Raw genomic sequence first — 19,168 nt, 5'->3', positions numbered from 1 at the left:
CGCTCTGCCGCTACCGGAGGCTCCGCTGGGAGCGCCCCGAGATGACTGGGAAAGCTGCTCAAAGCCGGTGTTTAGGTAGGCGCTGCTGCATTGGGATGTGTAGTTTTTAACGTGATTATTGTATGTACTGCATGCTTAAAAAAAAAAACCAGCAAAAAACCGATTAACTCCTCAGTGAACAGAACTGGGAGACCGGGTTTGGGAAGGTGAAAATGGAATCCTCACGGTGTCGGTTTGCCAGCTTGCAGGTGCTTTAGGTAAGCACTAAGTCATTCTCGTCTGTCTGAGTTGCTCTTTGGAACTGAAATAGGTTTGTATCTGAAGGGCTAATTTTGGCTAAAAAGTTAAAAGTTTGTAATAATCTCTGTACCAGATTGTTACTGAGTAATAAACTGAAAGAACAGGTTTGATGTGAGAAAAGTGAGCAATGAGCTGTACTGATAAGTAATATTTAAATACATGGTCATGGGAGAGTCTTTCATCCATCTGTGCTGGAACTCTTAAAATATTGAAGAGAGAAACGCTTCGATTTAGTTTGTATGTGCTTCTGAGGATTAGTGGATGTTGGCAATCTCCTGTGTTGGGACACATTTATGTGTGGCGTGTAAGTGTTAAAACGTGCTGAGTTGAAGGAGGAGCGTTTAGAATAATCTATTAGTTTAGAATAATTGTTAGTCTTGCAGTTGCTTCTAGAAGCATTTCAAAGTAATATATTTCAAAAACCCTAATTCAGCTATAGGATAGCTTTCCAAACGTATGTCCAACATGTTTGATATGTGTGATCGTTAGAAAGTCTTAACTCTACTCTTGCATCTACTCAGAGTAATTATTATTATTTACTTGAGAGTCAAGCCTTCATAGTCAGGTATAGGCTGCCTGTGACTCTTTATGCGATTTAGTTGTGGCTTTTTTGTGTGAGATGGCCATGGTGCAGGGCTGCCAGGTGCGTTCAGCCTCGGCAGTGGAAGGGAGGAAGGAAGTCAGGGAGGACTGTGGCAAAGCTAAAACAGTGATGCCCCAGCGTGGGAGCTGTTGCTGTTCACCTGCTCTGAAAATCACTCCTCTGTGGTTTCCTGAGGTGGGTGGTGTGTAATCTGTGGCGTTCAAGAGTATGAGGTTTGGTTTCTGGCCTCTAGGTCAGGAGGGTTCGCTCTTCTGGTATAATGTAGTTATGCCTCCGCACCTATCCCAGATACTGTGCCTGCATAGCTACAACAAGGCTACTGAAACCGAGTGTAACTTGTCAGGCTGTGAGTTTGGCGTTTGATGAATGATGAAATATGTGGGCATTATTGGCTCTTGAAAGAAAAGATGCGGGAAGATCTGATTATTAGCAGGTTTTGCTTTCTGAATAGGAAATGCATAGTTTGCCAGAAAATAGCAGTATTTAACTTCATAAATCCAATAAATCTTCTATGTACCTGTGCACTTTATTAGTCACGGTGCACTGGTGTTTGTACATTGCCTTCTGAGGAGCCATAACTGAGTGGTAAAAATAATGTCCCATGTAAAACCATATCGGACATAGCTGAAGTAAAATGTGAGGAAAAGACTTTAAAGTCCACTGCAGAAAGTGGAGTTCATGTTGTAGTGTATGGAGTTGATAGACTTTTTAGCAGATGCCTATGGAATGGCTGAAACAGCCTTTAAGTTGACATTTCCCTGTCTTGTCTGGAGATCATTTTAAAAAGAGAGATTATTCAGTTTGTGGTTATAGCTGAGATAGTTGCCTCATGCAAAATATTGTATCAATTTTTGAGGGAAAATGTGCCTTCACCTTTTCTACAAACACTAATGGAGAGAAATCTCTTAAAATCTAGAACCTTATCAAATGCTGAACTGTTCTTTTCTCTCTTAGCTGAATTATCTCCTGTCTCTGACCTCTGTGTACTAATTATCGGTTCCCGACATTCTCTCCCTTTGCTTTTGCTCGGCTGTGTCCCCTGCCCGATGGCCTCGTTGAGCCCAATGGCGTTGCAGCAGTTTGAGTAGAAGTGCTCTTCTGCGCAAAGTCCTGTGTGGGTCCATGTGATGCAATTGCCGTGACATGTATATATTTGCTCTTAATATCAGTAAGATGATATGCCTATTAAAATGTTGGCAGACTAATTGTCATAGTATTTCTATTACAATGTGGAGATAGGTGATAGTGATAGCACCCGTGGAAAACTTTAAGAAAAGGGCACTCTGTAGGATTAAGTTTGCCTGCCAGTCTGTGTTTTATAGGAACAATTTTGAGACTGCTTTTTGTAGCTTTCTTCACATGCTGACATTTGATTATTTGCTAGTGATATTAACGGTGAAATGTGGGGCTTCTCTTTGTTTTATGGAAGTTGTTAATCTCTTTTCTTAAAAGTCAGCATTCGAATGAAACCATTATGCTAAACTGTAATTTTAAAGAATTTGGAAAATTTGTAACTGTCAGAAAAAACTAGATGCCATTATAATTTTCAGATGTGTCTGTGTTCCCCAGTGCTCCAACTTGTGTGCAACTATAGCTGGAAATTTTGAAAGCCTTAGGTCAGTTCCCAAGATAGTAAATTTGAGCTCAAGCAATTGTTGAAAGGTGCGTCTTGAATAGATAATATAGTGAAATGTGGCACTGGCATTTCATGTAAATCTATTTCATAGCGTTGCTGTAGGAATGCACTGTTGTGCAATGTTGTGTTATTATTACTTTACATTTGCATGTGGGCTTCATCATGAGTTACTGAAAATATGGTTAGAAAACTCACAAAATTCAAGACAGCAGAAGGCAGGACTTAGGACAAGTACTTTTTGCTATTTGATTGTTAAAAGAAGTTAGAAGATTAAAGAGCCTGCAAGAATGACCAATTATTGAATAATGAACAGCAGGAATAAGTAAATGCATTAGTGAAAGTCTTTAAAGCAGTGTATTTTTTTTAAAGAAAGTATTTTTTTTAGTGTTAGTGCTGCATATTCTCTACTCTGACCTATTCCAGGATTTTTGCTTTATTTATAACTTTTTTTGCCTGAGTCTGTTGCTTAAGTCAGGAAGTGATCAGAAGATGAACTATTTTAGTACCATGTATTTAACTTGCAACATATCAAATATTTGTTATTTTGAAGCAGTTGTTCTATCCTACGAGTCTTAATTTCTTTTTGTTTCACTTTAGAATTCGGTGCATTGCTTTTGGGATTTAAGAAGCACTACTCAGTGCTTATTGATTATAGCTGGTATTTGCAGAAGGTATTTGAATGTGTGTCATTAAGTGGATTCAGTATTTAGAGGTTAAAAATACTGGCATTTCAACATCCTCCTAATGGTTATCTTTTTATTTTAGTGATAAACAGAGAAGTTGACCATGACAACCTTCCTGGAATTCATCCAGCAGAATGAGGACAGAGATGGAGTTCGGTTCAGCTGGAATGTTTGGCCTTCAAGTCGTCTTGAAGCCACACGAATGGTGGTGCCGGTGGCTGCCCTCTTCACGCCGCTGAAGGAACGGCCAGACTTGCCTCCCATTCAGTATGAGCCAGTTTTGTGCAGCAGGACCACATGTAGAGCTGTTCTGAATCCCTTATGGTAAATCTAATACATATGTTATACCAATATTTTACCTTGCAAACAGTCTTTAGAATAGCACTGATTAAACTGTGCAAAAGGTCTAGGGTGTGCAAGTTCAAGTACTCCTCACAAGCTGAGTATACAGCCCAGACTTCTAGGTCTTAGGAGTTTGTGCAGATAGATTTGCGTATGTAACATACATACTTAAAATATAGCTTTCATTTAACCAGTCTTTTCAGCGTACTTCATTTAATTAATGATTACGTATGTTATTCTTCTGGAACTAGATATGTGAATTGGTGTGCTCCTGCATTTTGTCTTTAGAAAATAACTTGGGTATAAAGTTCCTAAGCTGTATCTTTTTAGCTATTGGACCCTGATATGGTTGAATTTCCGAGTGAAATAAACTATATATATTACTGAGCAGAGTTCATTTGTAGGCCGAAGCAGGTCGGCTGGTTTAGTTTACCAAAACAGAAGCTGAAAGATATTATAAGCAGATGGGTAGGTAGGTAGATCCACCCCTGCATCCATCCCCATCCATCCATCCATGGCATGAGAGAGGGTCACAAGCTGATTAAGCTGAAGGGTGATATTGACACAAGCACAAATGACTGTGGACTACTTGTGGGTAAGTTTAGCTTGGAAGCTGAGGAATTATTGCATATGTCATTCCGGTCATAGAAATACAGAAAAGAAACAGCTCGATTTCTAAGGTGGAATTTGATAGGCATGTGAATGGTACTGAGTAATAATAAGAGATTAAATGGGATGTAAAACAAACACTGTTTTATAAATGGCTTGTCCTTCCTTGGAGAGAAGACAGTTTCAAAGAAGATGTAAAAGTGTGTTTCCGTGTTAAATGGAGAATGTACTGGAAGTCAGACTTAGTGGAAGCTAACTTTTTCAGAAGCGTTACCTTTTATTGAGGGCTGGATGAAAAATAATGGAAAGACAGAGCTGTAAAGGATCAGTCAGATCCCTGACATTACAGGGAATGATGTGCATTTTTCCTGTATTATGTATGCAAGTCATGACTGGATTTTTAAATTTTTTTTCCCCACAAGGTGAAAAGGTCCCCTTGTCTACTTGTGGGGACCTTTTGAGGCCTGTGTGGCACAGAGAATCAGGCTAAGTAATCTGCAGCCTCTGAGACTGATATAGATCATTTGATCTCAGTAGAGGTGTTTTGTGCTTACAGCATGCTAGGAGTTTTTCCAAAGATTTAATTATATTTTTAGAATACTTTTGTCCTTGTAGACAGCCAATGTGATAGCAAGAAGTGTATATTGAAACACATAAAGTTTGCTTTCCCTTAAGATGTGAGTAGGACTTTGTAAGACATCTGTGTGGCATGAAGATACATGTTGTATTGTTTACTTTAACTGCTAAAAATGTAGATAGGCTATCAACTGCAGAACCATTATTTTCACTAGAGATAATAGCTATTAAGTTGGAACCTGTTTTTTTCAGGGCGTAGTGTGTATTCAGGGTAGTCCCCAGCTGATAGGCATAGGCTGAGAAAGAAGAAAAATGCAGAGGTAGGGAGAATTGAAATGATTGGCCTAAAACCATGCACAAAGTCTCTAATAAAGGTGCTGAGTCTATATTCTTAAATTTCTTATTTTTTTCTTTTCCTTGAAGACCTTCCTTCCTCTCTGAAGATAACAGTTTGCCTGATATACCTCTGTAAGACTACACTTGTTTTGCATTTGTAACATGGATATCTTTAGGAGAAAATATATTTGGAGGGAGCTTTTTCAAAGTCAGTGTGGTTTTGAAAAATTAAAAGAAATGTGTTTTAGGTTCGGTAGAGGAAAATGAGTTGCTCATGCTATATAAACTTTTCTTCTTGTATTTTTATAGCCAAGTGGATTATCGAGCAAAACTCTGGGCTTGCAACTTTTGTTATCAGAGAAATCAGGTAAGAAAATGAAAAATTCAGGATAGAGAAAATCTTTTTTGTAAGGTCAAAGTGAAAATCCTCATTTTTCGAATTGTACCTGTGAACTGAGACTGACAGCAGGAGCATGAGCGTGCAGCTCTATCTTCAGAGATTGCATTGAGATTTTTCATGACAGCAATTGTGAACATCTGTTGCAGAGGGACGTACATATGATTTTGTAGAAGTTGTAACATTTTATTTATACTTAATTTCTGTGCTTTTGTTTGCAGTTCCCTCCTACCTATGCTGGCATATCTGAAATGAATCAGCCAGCTGAACTTTTGCCTCAGTTCTCCAGCATTGAATATGTAGTACAGGTAAAATCATTAAATAAAATCTTTAACTAAATTTTTTTTTTCCACTACATTTTGATGGCTGGGAGTCTACATGTAGTTATTACTAGATGAAACATGTATGTCATCAGTTGGAAATGGAAAACAACATTTTATAAAAGCAGAAGGATGGCTAACAATACTGGCTTAAAAAAAAAAAAAGAGAAAAGAAAAGGTGTCTTCTACAGGAGGTATTTCTGATAGATCTGTTTCATTGCCAGTTTAATTTGTGCTTGTGCTGAGGGTCTGCTTACTGCTGTTGCTTGCTCAAATGATTTCAGTTCAAATTAAGGTGACTGTTGATTCATCTCTGATTAGTCATTTGAATTTAAGTTTGTATTTGAATGATTATGAGTTAGTTTTAGGGTTGGCTGGTTTAGAGAAAACAGGTAGTACATATTCAGGTGTTTGAATTTTAATATTTACCCTTTTTTGGATAGAAGTTACTCGAATAGAAACAAAAATGGACCTAAACCCCAAAATTACACACATTTGTAACTGCGAATTTGTAATCACTAAATTCCATTTCTGAGTATTAATGCTTCAGCAAAGTCTTAGAGATTTTAAGATTATGAAAAGAAGGCAAAGACTGAACAGAATCTCTAGTTTTTGCCAATTCTTGTAAGGCAAAGTAAAGGGGATATTTTTTTCATGGGACAGCGAAATTAATTTAGGAAGAATAAAAGGAGCTGCTGACCACTAGAGTAAAAATATGAGGTGAAATGCCATGGAATGTTGCCAGGTTGGAGTATTTTATAGTTGTGAATAGCTTTATGACTGTGACATTCACATGGAGCAGTAAAAGCTTAAAAAGGTTAAAATAGTCATGTAATATAATTGTATCTGTGTTTCTCCAAGCGTGGTCCTCAGATGCCTTTGATATTTCTTTACGTTGTGGACACGTGTATGGAAGATGAAGACTTGCAAGCTCTGAAGGAGTCCATGCAAATGTCACTCAGTCTCCTGCCACCAACTGCACTGGTTGGTCTCATTACCTTTGGCCGAATGGTGCAAGTTCACGAGCTTGGCTGCGAAGGAATTTCCAAAAGTTACGTCTTCAGAGGAACAAAGGACCTGTCTGCAAAACAGCTTCAGGTAACGCACAAAAGCAAACAAGAAGAAATCATCAAGCTGATGGTTATGAACAACTTTGAAAAGCCTGTAAACAAATTTTGTAGTAACATTGTATTTGACTACAGGAAATGCTGGGGCTTTCAAAAGTAGCTGTTTCACAAGTCGGTCGGGGTCCTCAAGTGCAGCAGCCACCACCTTCTAACAGGTAATGTGCTTAAAACATCTAAAAACCACACCTTGACTACGCTGATTTACTATAATACCTATTTTTTGTTACAAAGAAAACAAACTGACAGTCAAACATTTTAATCAGGTGTAAATTTACTGGGAGAGTCGTGGTTACAGTCTCTTTCTTGCCTACAGTTTGTACTGGGAAGAAAAGACTTAATGGGTGATCATAAAGGCATCTGGATGACGCTTTGGAAATGTTCTGAGAGAATGTTATTCAGGCATTTTTAGATGTGTAAATAATGATGTTTCTGTTGGTTGCCATGCTGGAAAGTGTTAATAGCTGCTCTGGTGCCTCTTTCTTCTGTGGATACTCAGCTTTGCCTTCCCTTATTCTCCCTGTTCTGCTCCTCACAGAATCACAGAATGTTGGGGTTGGAAGGGACCATCTAGTCCAGCCTCCCTCCTCTCCCTTTCCCTTCTGTCTCTCAGTTGGAAATTGTGAGTCGGTGTTTGATTCTCCTGTGTAATCTGCCGTGACATAGGAGAAATTGATAAAATCATAAAAAAGAGGGACAGTTTTGGAGTCTCTGTCTACAAACACAGCTATTTATTGAAATGCAGCCTGTAGCAGAGGTCACAGTAAATTCTTTACTTCTAATATTTGATTTTCACTGAAGTAGTGGAACTGGAATTGTTTTTTTTGAGATTCAGGTCATCATCTGCTGTGTTCTTTTAACTAGTTAGGGTTCTTTCTAGACAGTGGCGATATCTCTTAAGTCAGCAAGAGTTTGTTTTATGAGCTCTCCTCTGAACTTCTTAAGCTGACTGTGCTGTGTGTGTAGTAATACCAAACTGCATTATCTGGGTGAAGCAGAGACGTTTTTCTGAATCCAGATTAGAATCTAGAACATAACAATTTGACTCTAAAGTAATTCTGTGTATTTTTGCAGATTTTTGCAACCAGTGCAGAAAATTGATATGAATCTTACTGATCTCTTGGGTGAACTGCAACGGGATCCTTGGCCTGTTCCACAAGGAAAACGGCCCTTACGTTCTTCTGGAGTGGCTCTTTCTATAGCTGTGGGGCTCCTTGAGGTAAAAACTTTAACTACAGTTGTGCTAATATGTAAATGGATTATTTTGTTGCAGAAAAGCTGCCACAATCAATATGGATAAACTTTAGTAATTGATGCATATTGGATTTCTATGATGATTCTGGTGGATGTCATCCCTTATATAGAATAATCGTAGCTGTTACACGTTTTAATGAGGCAAAATCCGACACTTTGAATTAATGGCAGATTTAAGTTTTTTGGGGGGGAAGAAGTACAGTTATTATTAGAATCTTATGAATGTGATAAATAATCACATAGCTATTTCTTTTCTTTGATTTGTAGCAAAAGCTGATGGTTTCATTTGTCTTTTATTTCCTGCAGTGCACTTTTCCTAACACTGGTGCACGTATAATGATGTTCATCGGCGGACCGGCTACGCAAGGCCCTGGCATGGTTGTCGGGGATGAATTGAAGTTACCTATAAGATCATGGCATGATATTGAAAAAGACAATGCTAAATATGTTAAAAAGGGTACTAAGGTAAGAGAAGATCACTGGTGATATTTTAAGCATCTTACCTGTAGGTAAGCATTTGCATTGCCTGGCACTGTAAAATACTGTTAGTAGTAGCACATGGATGAAGAGGTGGGAATTGTGTGGGTTTGTTTACCTGTTTCTGCATAGTGGTGTGTCTTCAACAGTCTCTGGAATTTCAGTATACTGAGTTAAGGCTTTGTCTAGCTCATATTAAAGTTCTTCAGGGTGCTTCTCTGGCTTAAGTCAGAAAAGATTTATGTGACTAAATGGTATTACTTAGGGTAAAGCTGGCTGCTTCCAAGACAGCTGCCCAAAACTTCCATTGCAGTTAGGCTGTAGAATTTAGGCATAGTTCCATTCATCTTAAATGTACATTTAGGCAGGTGAGCTGCATTCAAAACCTGTTGAATTAAACTTAACTGATTATAACGGGAGCTTAAACAATTAGCTTAGTCACAGGCACGTGTCATTGTAGACGCTTGACATTAGAAAAGTAAAATCAATTCTGTGGATCTAGTACTGAATGCAAAGTTTAGTAGTTTTCTAGCTTAAGTAGCACCAGCTGGTCTGTCTAGAGTTAAGGATTTAATATGAAGATGAGGAGAGTTCATGTTGCAAATTGCTATGAACTGTATTTTCATCTTGGATTTAGCATTTTGAAGCCCTGGCTAATCGAGCTGCAACAAATGGTCATGTTATTGACATATATGCCTGTGCGCTGGATCAAACTGGTCTTCTGGAGATGAAGTGTTGTCCCAACTACACTGGGTACGTGCCTATTCATTTTTAAGTAGTATATGAAGATGCAATTTGTATTTTTTTGTACTTAGTTATTAGGAAGGACTTACCAAAAATGTTTTGCTACTTTAAAAAAACCCCAAAATCCCAAGCTGAAACCGAGCAAATGCACAAACGCATTCTGATGTTTTGTGATGGCTGTATTTATACTGGAATTTTGAAAATTTTCAGCCTCTAGCAAATTTTTGCCACAATTGTTTGTTTAATCAGAAGGAGGTTTGCTGTTTTTCTTTTTATATGATTTGTTTGAGGCTTAAATAAGATGGATATCTTTTAAACAGGCAGTTTATCCTGTGCACTGTTGTGGTTTTTCTGTTCCTCGGTGTGTGTGTGTGTGTATGTATGTAAGCTGCAGGTTTCAGTAAAGACAAGGACCTGTCATCCTTTTTCTTCTGTTCAGAGTGGCACAAAATCCTGTTATTCTTTCTGTCTTGGTGATGCCTTTTTTCTGTGTCCTGTCGTTCATAGGTTCAACTACTGTCTTAGGTGATCATCAGGTACATCTGTTGTTCCTGCTTTTTGCTCCCTCTCTCCAGTTCTACGTTTCAGACATGGTCTTGTATTCCCTCCAGCTTGTCTTACCATCAGTTCACTTTACTATGATAAAAGCAAATTCTAATCTTTCTCATGAAGCCACTGCCCTATTTTCTGTGAGTGGGGGTGACACCCTCTCCCTTCCTATTACAGAGATTCCCGTTCGGTCCCCATGTGCTGCCTGATCTAGTCGAGAGGTGGTGTCCCTGGCGGCAGGGAGGCTGGATTAAAATGATCTCTAAGGTCCCTTCCAGCTTAGGCCATTCTATGATCTACAGTCTGGGGTAGCTTTTGACTCTTGTGTGTTAAGTACCTCATTCTGTAAATACTGCTAGTTCTTCCTCCATTTTTTTTTTCCAAACACTGACTTTTCTTTCTCCTTCTACACTCATAATATTTCATCTTTACCAGTACCTGCTTTACATTCCATTTGATTTTTAGGTTAGGCTTCTGCATTTAGTCTGGATTCTTTTGTCCAGCTCTTTTTCCTAGCTTGTTACCGTTAGCTTTGTCAGTACCAACTGCAGGTAAAAGTGAATGGAGCATCTTTGCTTATCAGTTTGATGACTGGTATGTCTGCGGGTAACGAGCCTTCTGAGTTGCTTGTCAACCTCTTCACATGGCAGAGGATGAGCCTAAGCACACGCTCCATGTCTGGGCTTACCAAGCAGAATGGAGAGATGCCACTGCAGGTTGTGCTGAATACAGGACACTGAGTTTTGGGCCAGCTTGGCCGTGCTGGTCACTGCTGGGTTGATTCTCTTCAGAGCTGTATGTGTAGCCTGAGCTTGGGAGTTTCTGCTGCTCAGGATCTTTATGATTTTACCTGCACATTTGGCTCCTATTTCTTTTCTGCATCAAATTCAAGCTGTATTTTACTATGTACTACAGCGTAATTTTGCTCTTTTGGTCTGCTCTCATGCCTTAGCCTGTTTCTTCTCTTGCAGCAAAGCTAGTCTTAATGTGTAGTTCATGTATTTCTCCTACAACTGTTCCTATTTTCTGTTTAGTTCCATCCTGCATACAAGGAAGAATTTCTGATTCTGCCCATGTCTGTTTTCTTCTGTGTTTGAGTAACCACCTAAAAACTTACGTAACATCTTTCAGGTGTGACATTTGACCTATTAACATATTTTGCTAACACGATTTAGTTAGCTTTTTTTGATGAATACAAATAATATTTCCCATAACTATTTTCGAAAGGCAGTGTGTGATGTTTTGTAAGTGGCAGCTGTTGCAGTTAGACCCGCAGAATTTTACTAAGAAAAAATAAATCATGCCTCTTGAGCACAGATTTATGCAAGTAAGTCTAGAATATTGTGTGTTAGAAGTTAGCTGACCTTGCATGACGTTATGAGACATTTGTAGTGTTGAAGTCCAGTATATTATTTTCCCAGTGAAAGATTTTATAATCTAATCTAGTATAATCGTGATGACCTTAAGATGCTGAGTGACCAAGAAGCTCACTTAACATCCTAACATGGTAGCAAAACTTCCCTAACATTGTAGTAAAATATTAATTTAATGATAGTCCATTTTAAGAAGGCAAAAATGTGCCTCACAGTGAACTGTCTTTAGTTTTAGTCTTTAATAAGCTATATAAATCCCAGGTGCTAAAATACTGCATAATAAGTAATCTGTTTTAACTTGAGGGTTTTGTTTGTTTTGTTGTTGTCTAGAGGCTACATGGTAATGGGAGACTCTTTCAATACATCTTTATTCAAACAAACCTTTCAGAGAGTGTTCACAAAAGATATGCAAGGACAATTTAAAATGGGATTTGGTGGCACATTAGAAATAAAGGTAAGAATACAGAAATGCAACGTGTTGGTGAGACACTGGAATAGGATGGCTACGAACTGTGGAATATTTGCCCATTAAGGAATTTTTAAGGACACACTTAACAGGTGTGGTAGGGTTGGTCTGGACACGACTGTTAGTACCTCACTACCTTTTTGTAGGTCTGTAATTCTGTAAATATGAGTTAGGTATAATGTTAATTCCTCCTTGCTCTGCATTCACTGTCAGCTAAAAGCGAGAGTAAGCTAGAAGAAGTGTCTCTGTTAGAAACTCACAATGCTGCGTGCTTGGATTTTGTGTCAGTAGCGAGTGTTTCTTGGGTTTAGGTCGAGGCTCTCTATGTAGCCCAGGACAGCTTTCCTTTCATTTTCTGTCCTTACCAGAATCCACTCTGGCACTTCAGCAGTGTTCATTTTCACCTTCGCTCTTGGGAGAAGCTTAGAGCTAAATGTGCTGTAGGTGCAGGTACTGTCTTCCATGATGTTTCTTGCAAAATACTGTCTTGTAGAAGAATATGGGACTATTTTCTTGTTCAGTAAAGTTCTATTTAAGTTCTTACTACTAGGATAAGTAGTTAAACCCTCTGTTTTCATGTACGTGTTTGTGCATTTTGTTAAAAAAATGCAAAAAAGAAGCCCCAGTTCTATAGGGATGTGCAAATCACTTCAAATAGGAAAATGGCATTAGAAGAATGTAAATAACTGGATTTTGCTTTTAGCTTATATATGTTTAGGAGATTGAGTGTAAAATCATTGTGGGTGTGTACAGGCCTCTCTTCTGTTTTAGTCTCATCCTGTGAATATTTTAATTACTTTGCTAGAAAACAGACATCCAGTATACTTTCTAGGCCCTCAGGTTTATAAATAAGAGCAGCTTTTCTGTATGGTTTAATGTATGCTCATGCTATTGTTTCAGATGTTCTAATTGGCACAGCAGACACATGTATTTAAGTGTAGCAAGTGAGCACATTAAAAGTTTCTCTAAACGTATCAAGCATTATTATCTGTATAACCTTTCAAGAATCTGATACACATTGATGTTTTCTTTAACTATTGGTAAAATAGGACTGAACTCTTCTTTATGTGGCACATTAATGTATGTTTTTCTCCTAAACATGAAGACTTCAAGAGAAGTAAAGATTTCTGGAGCGATTGGACCCTGTGTGTCTCTCAACTCTAAAGGACCTTGTGTCTCAGAAAACGTAAGTAAATTTTTCCTGAATATTAATTAATATCCTACTATGGAAAGATAGGATTTAGGATTTTTGGATTTGAAGAGAGGGTGAAACTTTTCCATAAATGGAACAGAGTGTTCACTTTTTACTAGTTTTAATTTAAAATACATGCAAGGGCTGATTCTTAGGTCAGCCCCTGTTCACTGCTAGATTAAGTTCGAGTGGTATTAGACCTTTTGGATCCCTTGTTAATTATTTAGGTTTGTGCACTGAGTGGTTGCTTTAAAATTAAGAGAAGTTATATGCTGATGTAGTAAAAACCAAGTAGAAAGTGAATTAGTGTGCTTTATTGTTAAAATCAGAACTATGTCATTTTATCCAAAGAGAACTGTAAAAATATTTTGTTTAGGAAGACTGAGAAGAGGACACAAAACCATTTGAAACATCCCCTGTATCTTGACCCTATCTTCCCATTTGTGTAGCTATTTCACTAAATGCACATTTAATTAATTGATTATAATACCCAACTATTACAGGCTTCTAAAGTAACTCCTTTAAATTTACATCAGACTTACATAATCACTTTTTTTTCTTATAAAATATTATTATTACAGCTTAATTTTGCTTTTGATTAGTAATCAAAAATTCCTGCAAGTAACCAAAATGTCTTGCATTTGAAAAGTCTCACTTTTGTTGCTAACAGTCTGTGTAATAGAGCACTTCCCTATGTGGAAATGCTTACAGGTGCCCTGCTTTAATCAAGCATTTTTGCACTTTCCTTGTGTTTATGATTGGGTTTGCTGAGTATTTATATTGTTTGGATGACAAAAAGGAATTGTCTCTTGAAATACATCACTGTTTTATACAGTTACCTCATTAGTCACTGAAGACTATGTAACTACGTTTCCACTTACCTGTGCTTACCTTTTTTCTTGGGACTGTGTAAGCAAAGTCTAGTACATTTTTCCTCTCTCTGATTTGCTTTTTCTGTTTTTCTAATGCCATCTCCTTGGCTTTCTAATGTAATTTTTTTACAAGTGACTCCTTTTTTTATTATTTGTGCATCCAATGCAGTTGTTTTGCAATAGTGTCTGAGAAGCTGACAGAGTCAGCAGGGAGAAAACTTGTGACATAGCAGTTACAAACAATTACCTGTGATAGACAGATGTTGTACTTCACAAATAAGGTACTACTGCTGGTTTGTAAAAGTATTATAAAATCTTTTACAGGAGATTGGAACGGGGGGCACTTGTCAGTGGAAGATTTGTGGACTTAATCCTACTACAACACTTGCACTGTACTTTGAGGTGGTCAATCAGGTAATACATATTTTCCTACTTATTTACTAAACACACTGATTTTATTTCATGTTACTGTGGAAGCCTGCGTTTTTGTGTGGTTCCCTCCAACACAGTAGCAGGGATGCAAACGATGTTGCCATTTTGTGTTGTCAAAGTTTAGAGATGGACACTGAGAGCTGAATGATGAACTAATCTTTTTGAATATCATAATTAGAGCTCTTTGGTTCTCAAGATTTTGGATAGCATTCATAATCTAAGTCCAATTTTTCTTTTCAGAGTATCACTTAATTAAAATGTATTTCAGTTACAATATGTGAAAGTCGGTGATGTTTTAGTCACAAGGTAATTACTCTGTAATATTACATTTTAATTTATGCTTTAACTGCTCAGTATTTGCAAGTAAAGACTGACTTAACTGAAATGCATCAGGGGCATATAGCCTGGTTTCCTGTGTGCCTGAAGGTGTACGAGGAAAAAAACATGACAGGCAAATGTGCTACTTCCTTCTTGTACTTTCCCCCCTTCCAAACATTTGAAACTCAAGGACTGTGTGAGCTGACTGTAGTTTCTGTGTATTTGGTGTGCTATATTGCATACTTTGTAACATATGCAAAGGTTTGAAAACTGACCTTTGCCGTTCTTCATTTTACTTTTTGGCTTGTTTATTTTGGCCTCATTTTATTAGTAGCTCTTAAAACTAGTCTAGTCATGGTGTGTAATACTTGATTTCAACTATCCTTTTTTAGAATTACTTACCTTATTCCACTCTTTAAAATTTGACATCACTTTCTGGAGTTTGTTAATCAACTTTTTTGAGTAGTATCAGTGTTGTGGCCCTGTAATGCTAGTGAATCACGTGATGTTGCGATCTAATGAAATCAGCAATTGTTACGCAGTCCCTTTTGGAAATGTTGTCTCTGAAGGATATGTGGAAGGAGAGAGCAGTGGATACTTTAAGAGTGTCTGGTGGAGGCAGCAGCTGCTTCTAACATCCTTTAAGGGTCTCCCAAGTGTATTAGCTGTGTTCAGTAAAGGTACTCAACGTAATAAAAGCAGCAGACTTTGAGCTGCCCTTGAGAATAATTTTATCATTTTCTCATGATTTGTTTTTATGTTTTTTAATTATCCTGTAAAATCTCAAAGTTCCCCTCCATTTAATTTTTTTCCTCCCGTACGCAGCACAATGCTCCCATTCCTCAAGGAGGACGTGGTGCAATCCAGTTTGTGACTCAGTACCAGCATTCCAGTGGACAGAGACGTATCAGAGTGACCACGGTTGCCAGAAAGTATGTTCTACTTACGATGAATCAAAAAAGGAGGATATATATATTTGTCTTTTAATCTTTAGATTTTGTAACCAGTCTATTGTTCTGGGATATGCAGTGCCACAGGTGCTGAAGGTGTGATCATACCTTTGAGACAGTTGTCTTTCCTGTTCTGTGGGCTGCTCCTTCTCTGAGAGGCTGCAGTGACTGTATAATGATGTTATGGGAATGCTCTGAAGTAACTAAAGTGATTTTAGGTGAGGAGGAACCTTTGAGTGAAATTCTATGACCTAAACTGAGGAGATGGTTGGACTTAGGGAATGGCACAGATCCCTTTGTAACTTACCTTGAGAGTGCTGGCTGCAGTAAATACCTAGTCTTTAATGCATGACCTTGACCTGCAGCTTCCTAGATTTAATTGACTTCATTAGTTTAGAAAGTGATGTGTAATATTAGGTAGGCATTTTTCAGGGTCCAGTGACATTTCCTTTAAGATGAAGGGGATTATCGACTGGCTAATTCAGTTTAACAAAAAAAGCCATTGCCCTTACTGTTGGTAAGAATATCTTGTTGACTTAACTATAGTTTTATGGGTAGAATCTTCTGATAAAAAGACAGATTAATAGTTCACCTTCTAAAGTGAAAAGGACAAACAAGGTACGTAGGAAAACTGTTAGTGTGGGAATGTGTGATTAGCTTCATGGATAGTGTTTTCTGTAGCTTCTGGTAATTTTTTAAAAAATATAATGGCTTTAGTGAGTGGCATTTTGTTTTGGTTCACTGGTTGCATGGCATCTGTGTGAATAAGATGTTTATAGTTAAAGAATGGTGGCTCATTTACACCTGGTGGATTTTTAAAGCTTCCACGTGAGTTTGTTAAACTGCTGGCGCTGCTTTCTTTGCCTTAATATTAAAGGGATATTTTGAGGTTGGACCTCACTGTGATGCAAATCCCTGTGTTTCTCTTCTGCAGCTGGGCAGATGCACAGACGCAGATTCAGAACATTGCTGCGTCTTTTGACCAGGAAGCTGCTGCGATTCTGATGGCGAGACTGGCAGTGTATAGGGCAGAGACAGAAGAGGGGCCTGATGTGCTTAGGTGGCTGGACAGACAACTTATACGGCTGGTAAGAAGGACTATATTAAAAGAGTCAGATTGGTGTGGGTTTTTTTTTTTGGGCCCCAAGCCACACCATTCTTAAAAAGCTAGTGTTTGGTGATTGCTTCTTTAAAAATAAAACACAACAAGAAATTAACTGAATGCTTCATTTCCAAAACTGGGCGTGCAGAATTAACTGAGGTTTTCTATTTTAAATGGAAAAAAGATCAGATGTGGTTTTAGTTTGTTTATTAATGTTTCCACAGTTCTCAGTAGTTTGTAATTGCCACTGAGGGAAATCGTAGCACTTTTTGATGCCTATAATGATACTGTAGATGAAATATTGAAAACCGTATGAAATGTTTTTTTAGAAGTTCAATTTTTTTTTTCAATTTCTTACTCCTAAGTAGGTAGTTATTGAGAAGTTAATAATCTAACTGTTTCATCATCTAACTCTGTTGAGCCATTCTGAAGAAAAAACCCCCCCAAAGCCATTAAAGCCTCGTGTGAGAGGAAGTCACTGCTTGTTAAGAAAAGAACTTAGCATCGGTGTTTTTGCTAGATTTCTGTTTCCTTGCAGAGCTGTAAGCACTTCGAATTGTTTGTCTATTAAAACCAAACTAACTTACAGTGATAGTGTGACCAAGCAAGTACGTTTCTTAATTTAGGTATTTTTTTCTTTTGCTCCAGTGTCAGAAATTTGGAGAATATCACAAGGATGATCCAAGCTCTTTCAGATTTTCAGAAACCTTTTCACTTTACCCACAGGTGAGTAGAAGGAAGGTGTGTTAATAAGAGATAAGGAGAGAATGCTTAGTGAAGGAGGAGACACTGTAGCACAGAGTAAAATAAGGCTTTACTCTGCATACTGGATAGAGAAGACTCCCTCGCCAAGCTAGTCTGGCACATGACTTTAGGCAAATGGCCTCTATTTTCTGTACTGTGGTGCTCCCTTTTGCCCTCGGTCCTTACAGCTAAAGTTCTGCTGTGTCTATTTTTTTGCGTCTCGTATAATGGAATCCTCATCTTACCTGAGTTTGTAATTCAGCTAAGAATCAGATCCTAGAATGGTTTGGGTTGGAAGGGACCTTAAAGATCATCTAGTTCCAGCCCCTCTGCTGTGGGCAGGGACGTCTTCCTCTAGACCAGGTTGCTCAAAGCCCCATCCAGCCTGGCCTTGGACACTTCCAAGGATGGGTCATCCATGAGATCTCTGGGCAACCTGCTCCAGTGCCTCACCACCCTCACAGAAAGAATTTCTTCCTGATGTCTAATCTAAATCTACTCAATTTCAGTTTGAAACCATTACCCCTCTTCCTATCACTACACTCCCTGATAATGACACTCTTTTTTTTTATTTTTAAGGACAGTTTTAGTGAAGAAATTCAGAAAACATGAGAAAAGATATGATTTTGCTTTGTTGTTTTTTCCTACATGATTTATAATACTGACATGAAAAGAAATTCTTCTCTGGTGAATTGAGCTTAGACTTGACTATTAAATTTTGAATTGTTATTTGCTAATAATCCATTCTGATAGTTTTTCCATTCTGATAGCTCTTGGTATATTGTTTTTGGACTCCTCATAGACTTCTGTCGTATTTCTGTTTTAGTTACCTACCAATCTGCCTCAAAGTGTTAAGCGTTGTTGAGAGATTTTTCCATTTTACTAACAAAGCTCAACTTTGCTGTGGCTAATGTTCTTTTTTCTGTTTGCATGCTCTAACTTGCCTTGTGTGTTCAAACACAGCAGCCTCCCCTTGTAAGAACAGTAGAACTTGAAAGTAAAGGAATGGTTTGGCAATATTCAGTCATGCTATTTGTCGATTAGTACTGGGGAAGAAGAAATATTAAACTCTCTTAATTCAAAGCTACTTTCTAAGTTTTATCCAGTTTGATCTCTCAGTCTTACTATCGTGAAAATGTATATAAACTGGCAAAGGTGCATATACAAGTTGGAAATGTCAAAAGACTTGAAATTCAAATTGTCTGATTGGTCTCGTAGTTTATGGAGAACGTTTCTTTCCTTGTACAACTTTTTATTTGTGAAAGTTCAAACAAATGTTTTTTGTTTTGCAGTTTATGTTTCACTTGAGAAGATCTCCTTTCTTACAAGTTTTTAACAACAGTCCAGATGAGAGCTCCTACTATCGTCATCATTTTATGCGTCAAGATCTAACCCAGTCGCTTATCATGGTTCAGCCAATTCTTTATGCCTACTCTTTCAATGGACCTCCAGAGGTATCGTTATATGTACCATATTAGGTTAAAAAGTGCTGATTTGGGACTAAGATTGTTGTTATCCTCACTGTTACACATCATAAAATGTGTTGGTGTAAAATCTATTGCATGAAGGGGGATATTATCATAGAGTCATAGAACAATTCAGGTTGGAAAAGGCCCTTGGGATCATCGAGTCCAACCATTGACCCTACACTACAAGTTCACCCCTAAACCATCTCACCCAACACCCCATCTAAACGACACTTGAACACATCCAGGAATGGCGACTCAACCACCTCCCTAGGCAGTCTGTTCCAGTGTCTGACCACTCT

At 38.0% G+C, this 19,168-nt stretch overlaps 1 protein-coding gene across 1 annotated transcript in view; it reads left to right on the top strand.

Moving 5' to 3' along the window:
• The first annotated feature begins 3,321 nt into the window (after positions 1–3,321).
• SEC23A (Sec23 homolog A (S. cerevisiae)) overlaps positions 3,322–19,168 on the top strand; it is a 23,247-nt gene continuing 7,400 nt past the window's right edge. Inside the window, exons 1-15 of the mRNA XM_009878030.1 lie at positions 3,322–3,547; positions 5,396–5,453; positions 5,705–5,791; positions 6,665–6,901; positions 7,006–7,085; positions 8,002–8,146; positions 8,488–8,646; positions 9,296–9,411; positions 11,655–11,778; positions 12,896–12,976; positions 14,179–14,268; positions 15,430–15,536; positions 16,489–16,642; positions 17,305–17,382; positions 18,693–18,854. Coding sequence (XP_009876332.1) covers positions 3,327–3,547; positions 5,396–5,453; positions 5,705–5,791; positions 6,665–6,901; positions 7,006–7,085; positions 8,002–8,146; positions 8,488–8,646; positions 9,296–9,411; positions 11,655–11,778; positions 12,896–12,976; positions 14,179–14,268; positions 15,430–15,536; positions 16,489–16,642; positions 17,305–17,382; positions 18,693–18,854 — 1,899 coding nt within the window. The 5' untranslated portion in view covers positions 3,322–3,326. The remainder of the gene's footprint in view (positions 3,548–5,395; positions 5,454–5,704; positions 5,792–6,664; positions 6,902–7,005; positions 7,086–8,001; positions 8,147–8,487; positions 8,647–9,295; positions 9,412–11,654; positions 11,779–12,895; positions 12,977–14,178; positions 14,269–15,429; positions 15,537–16,488; positions 16,643–17,304; positions 17,383–18,692; positions 18,855–19,168) is intronic.

This window comes from Apaloderma vittatum, unplaced genomic scaffold (assembly GCF_000703405.1).
Source record: "Apaloderma vittatum isolate BGI_N311 unplaced genomic scaffold, ASM70340v1 scaffold8941, whole genome shotgun sequence".
Lineage (NCBI taxonomy): Eukaryota > Metazoa > Chordata > Aves > Trogoniformes > Trogonidae > Apaloderma > Apaloderma vittatum.
This window is presented reverse-complemented; position numbering and strand designations above follow the sequence as displayed.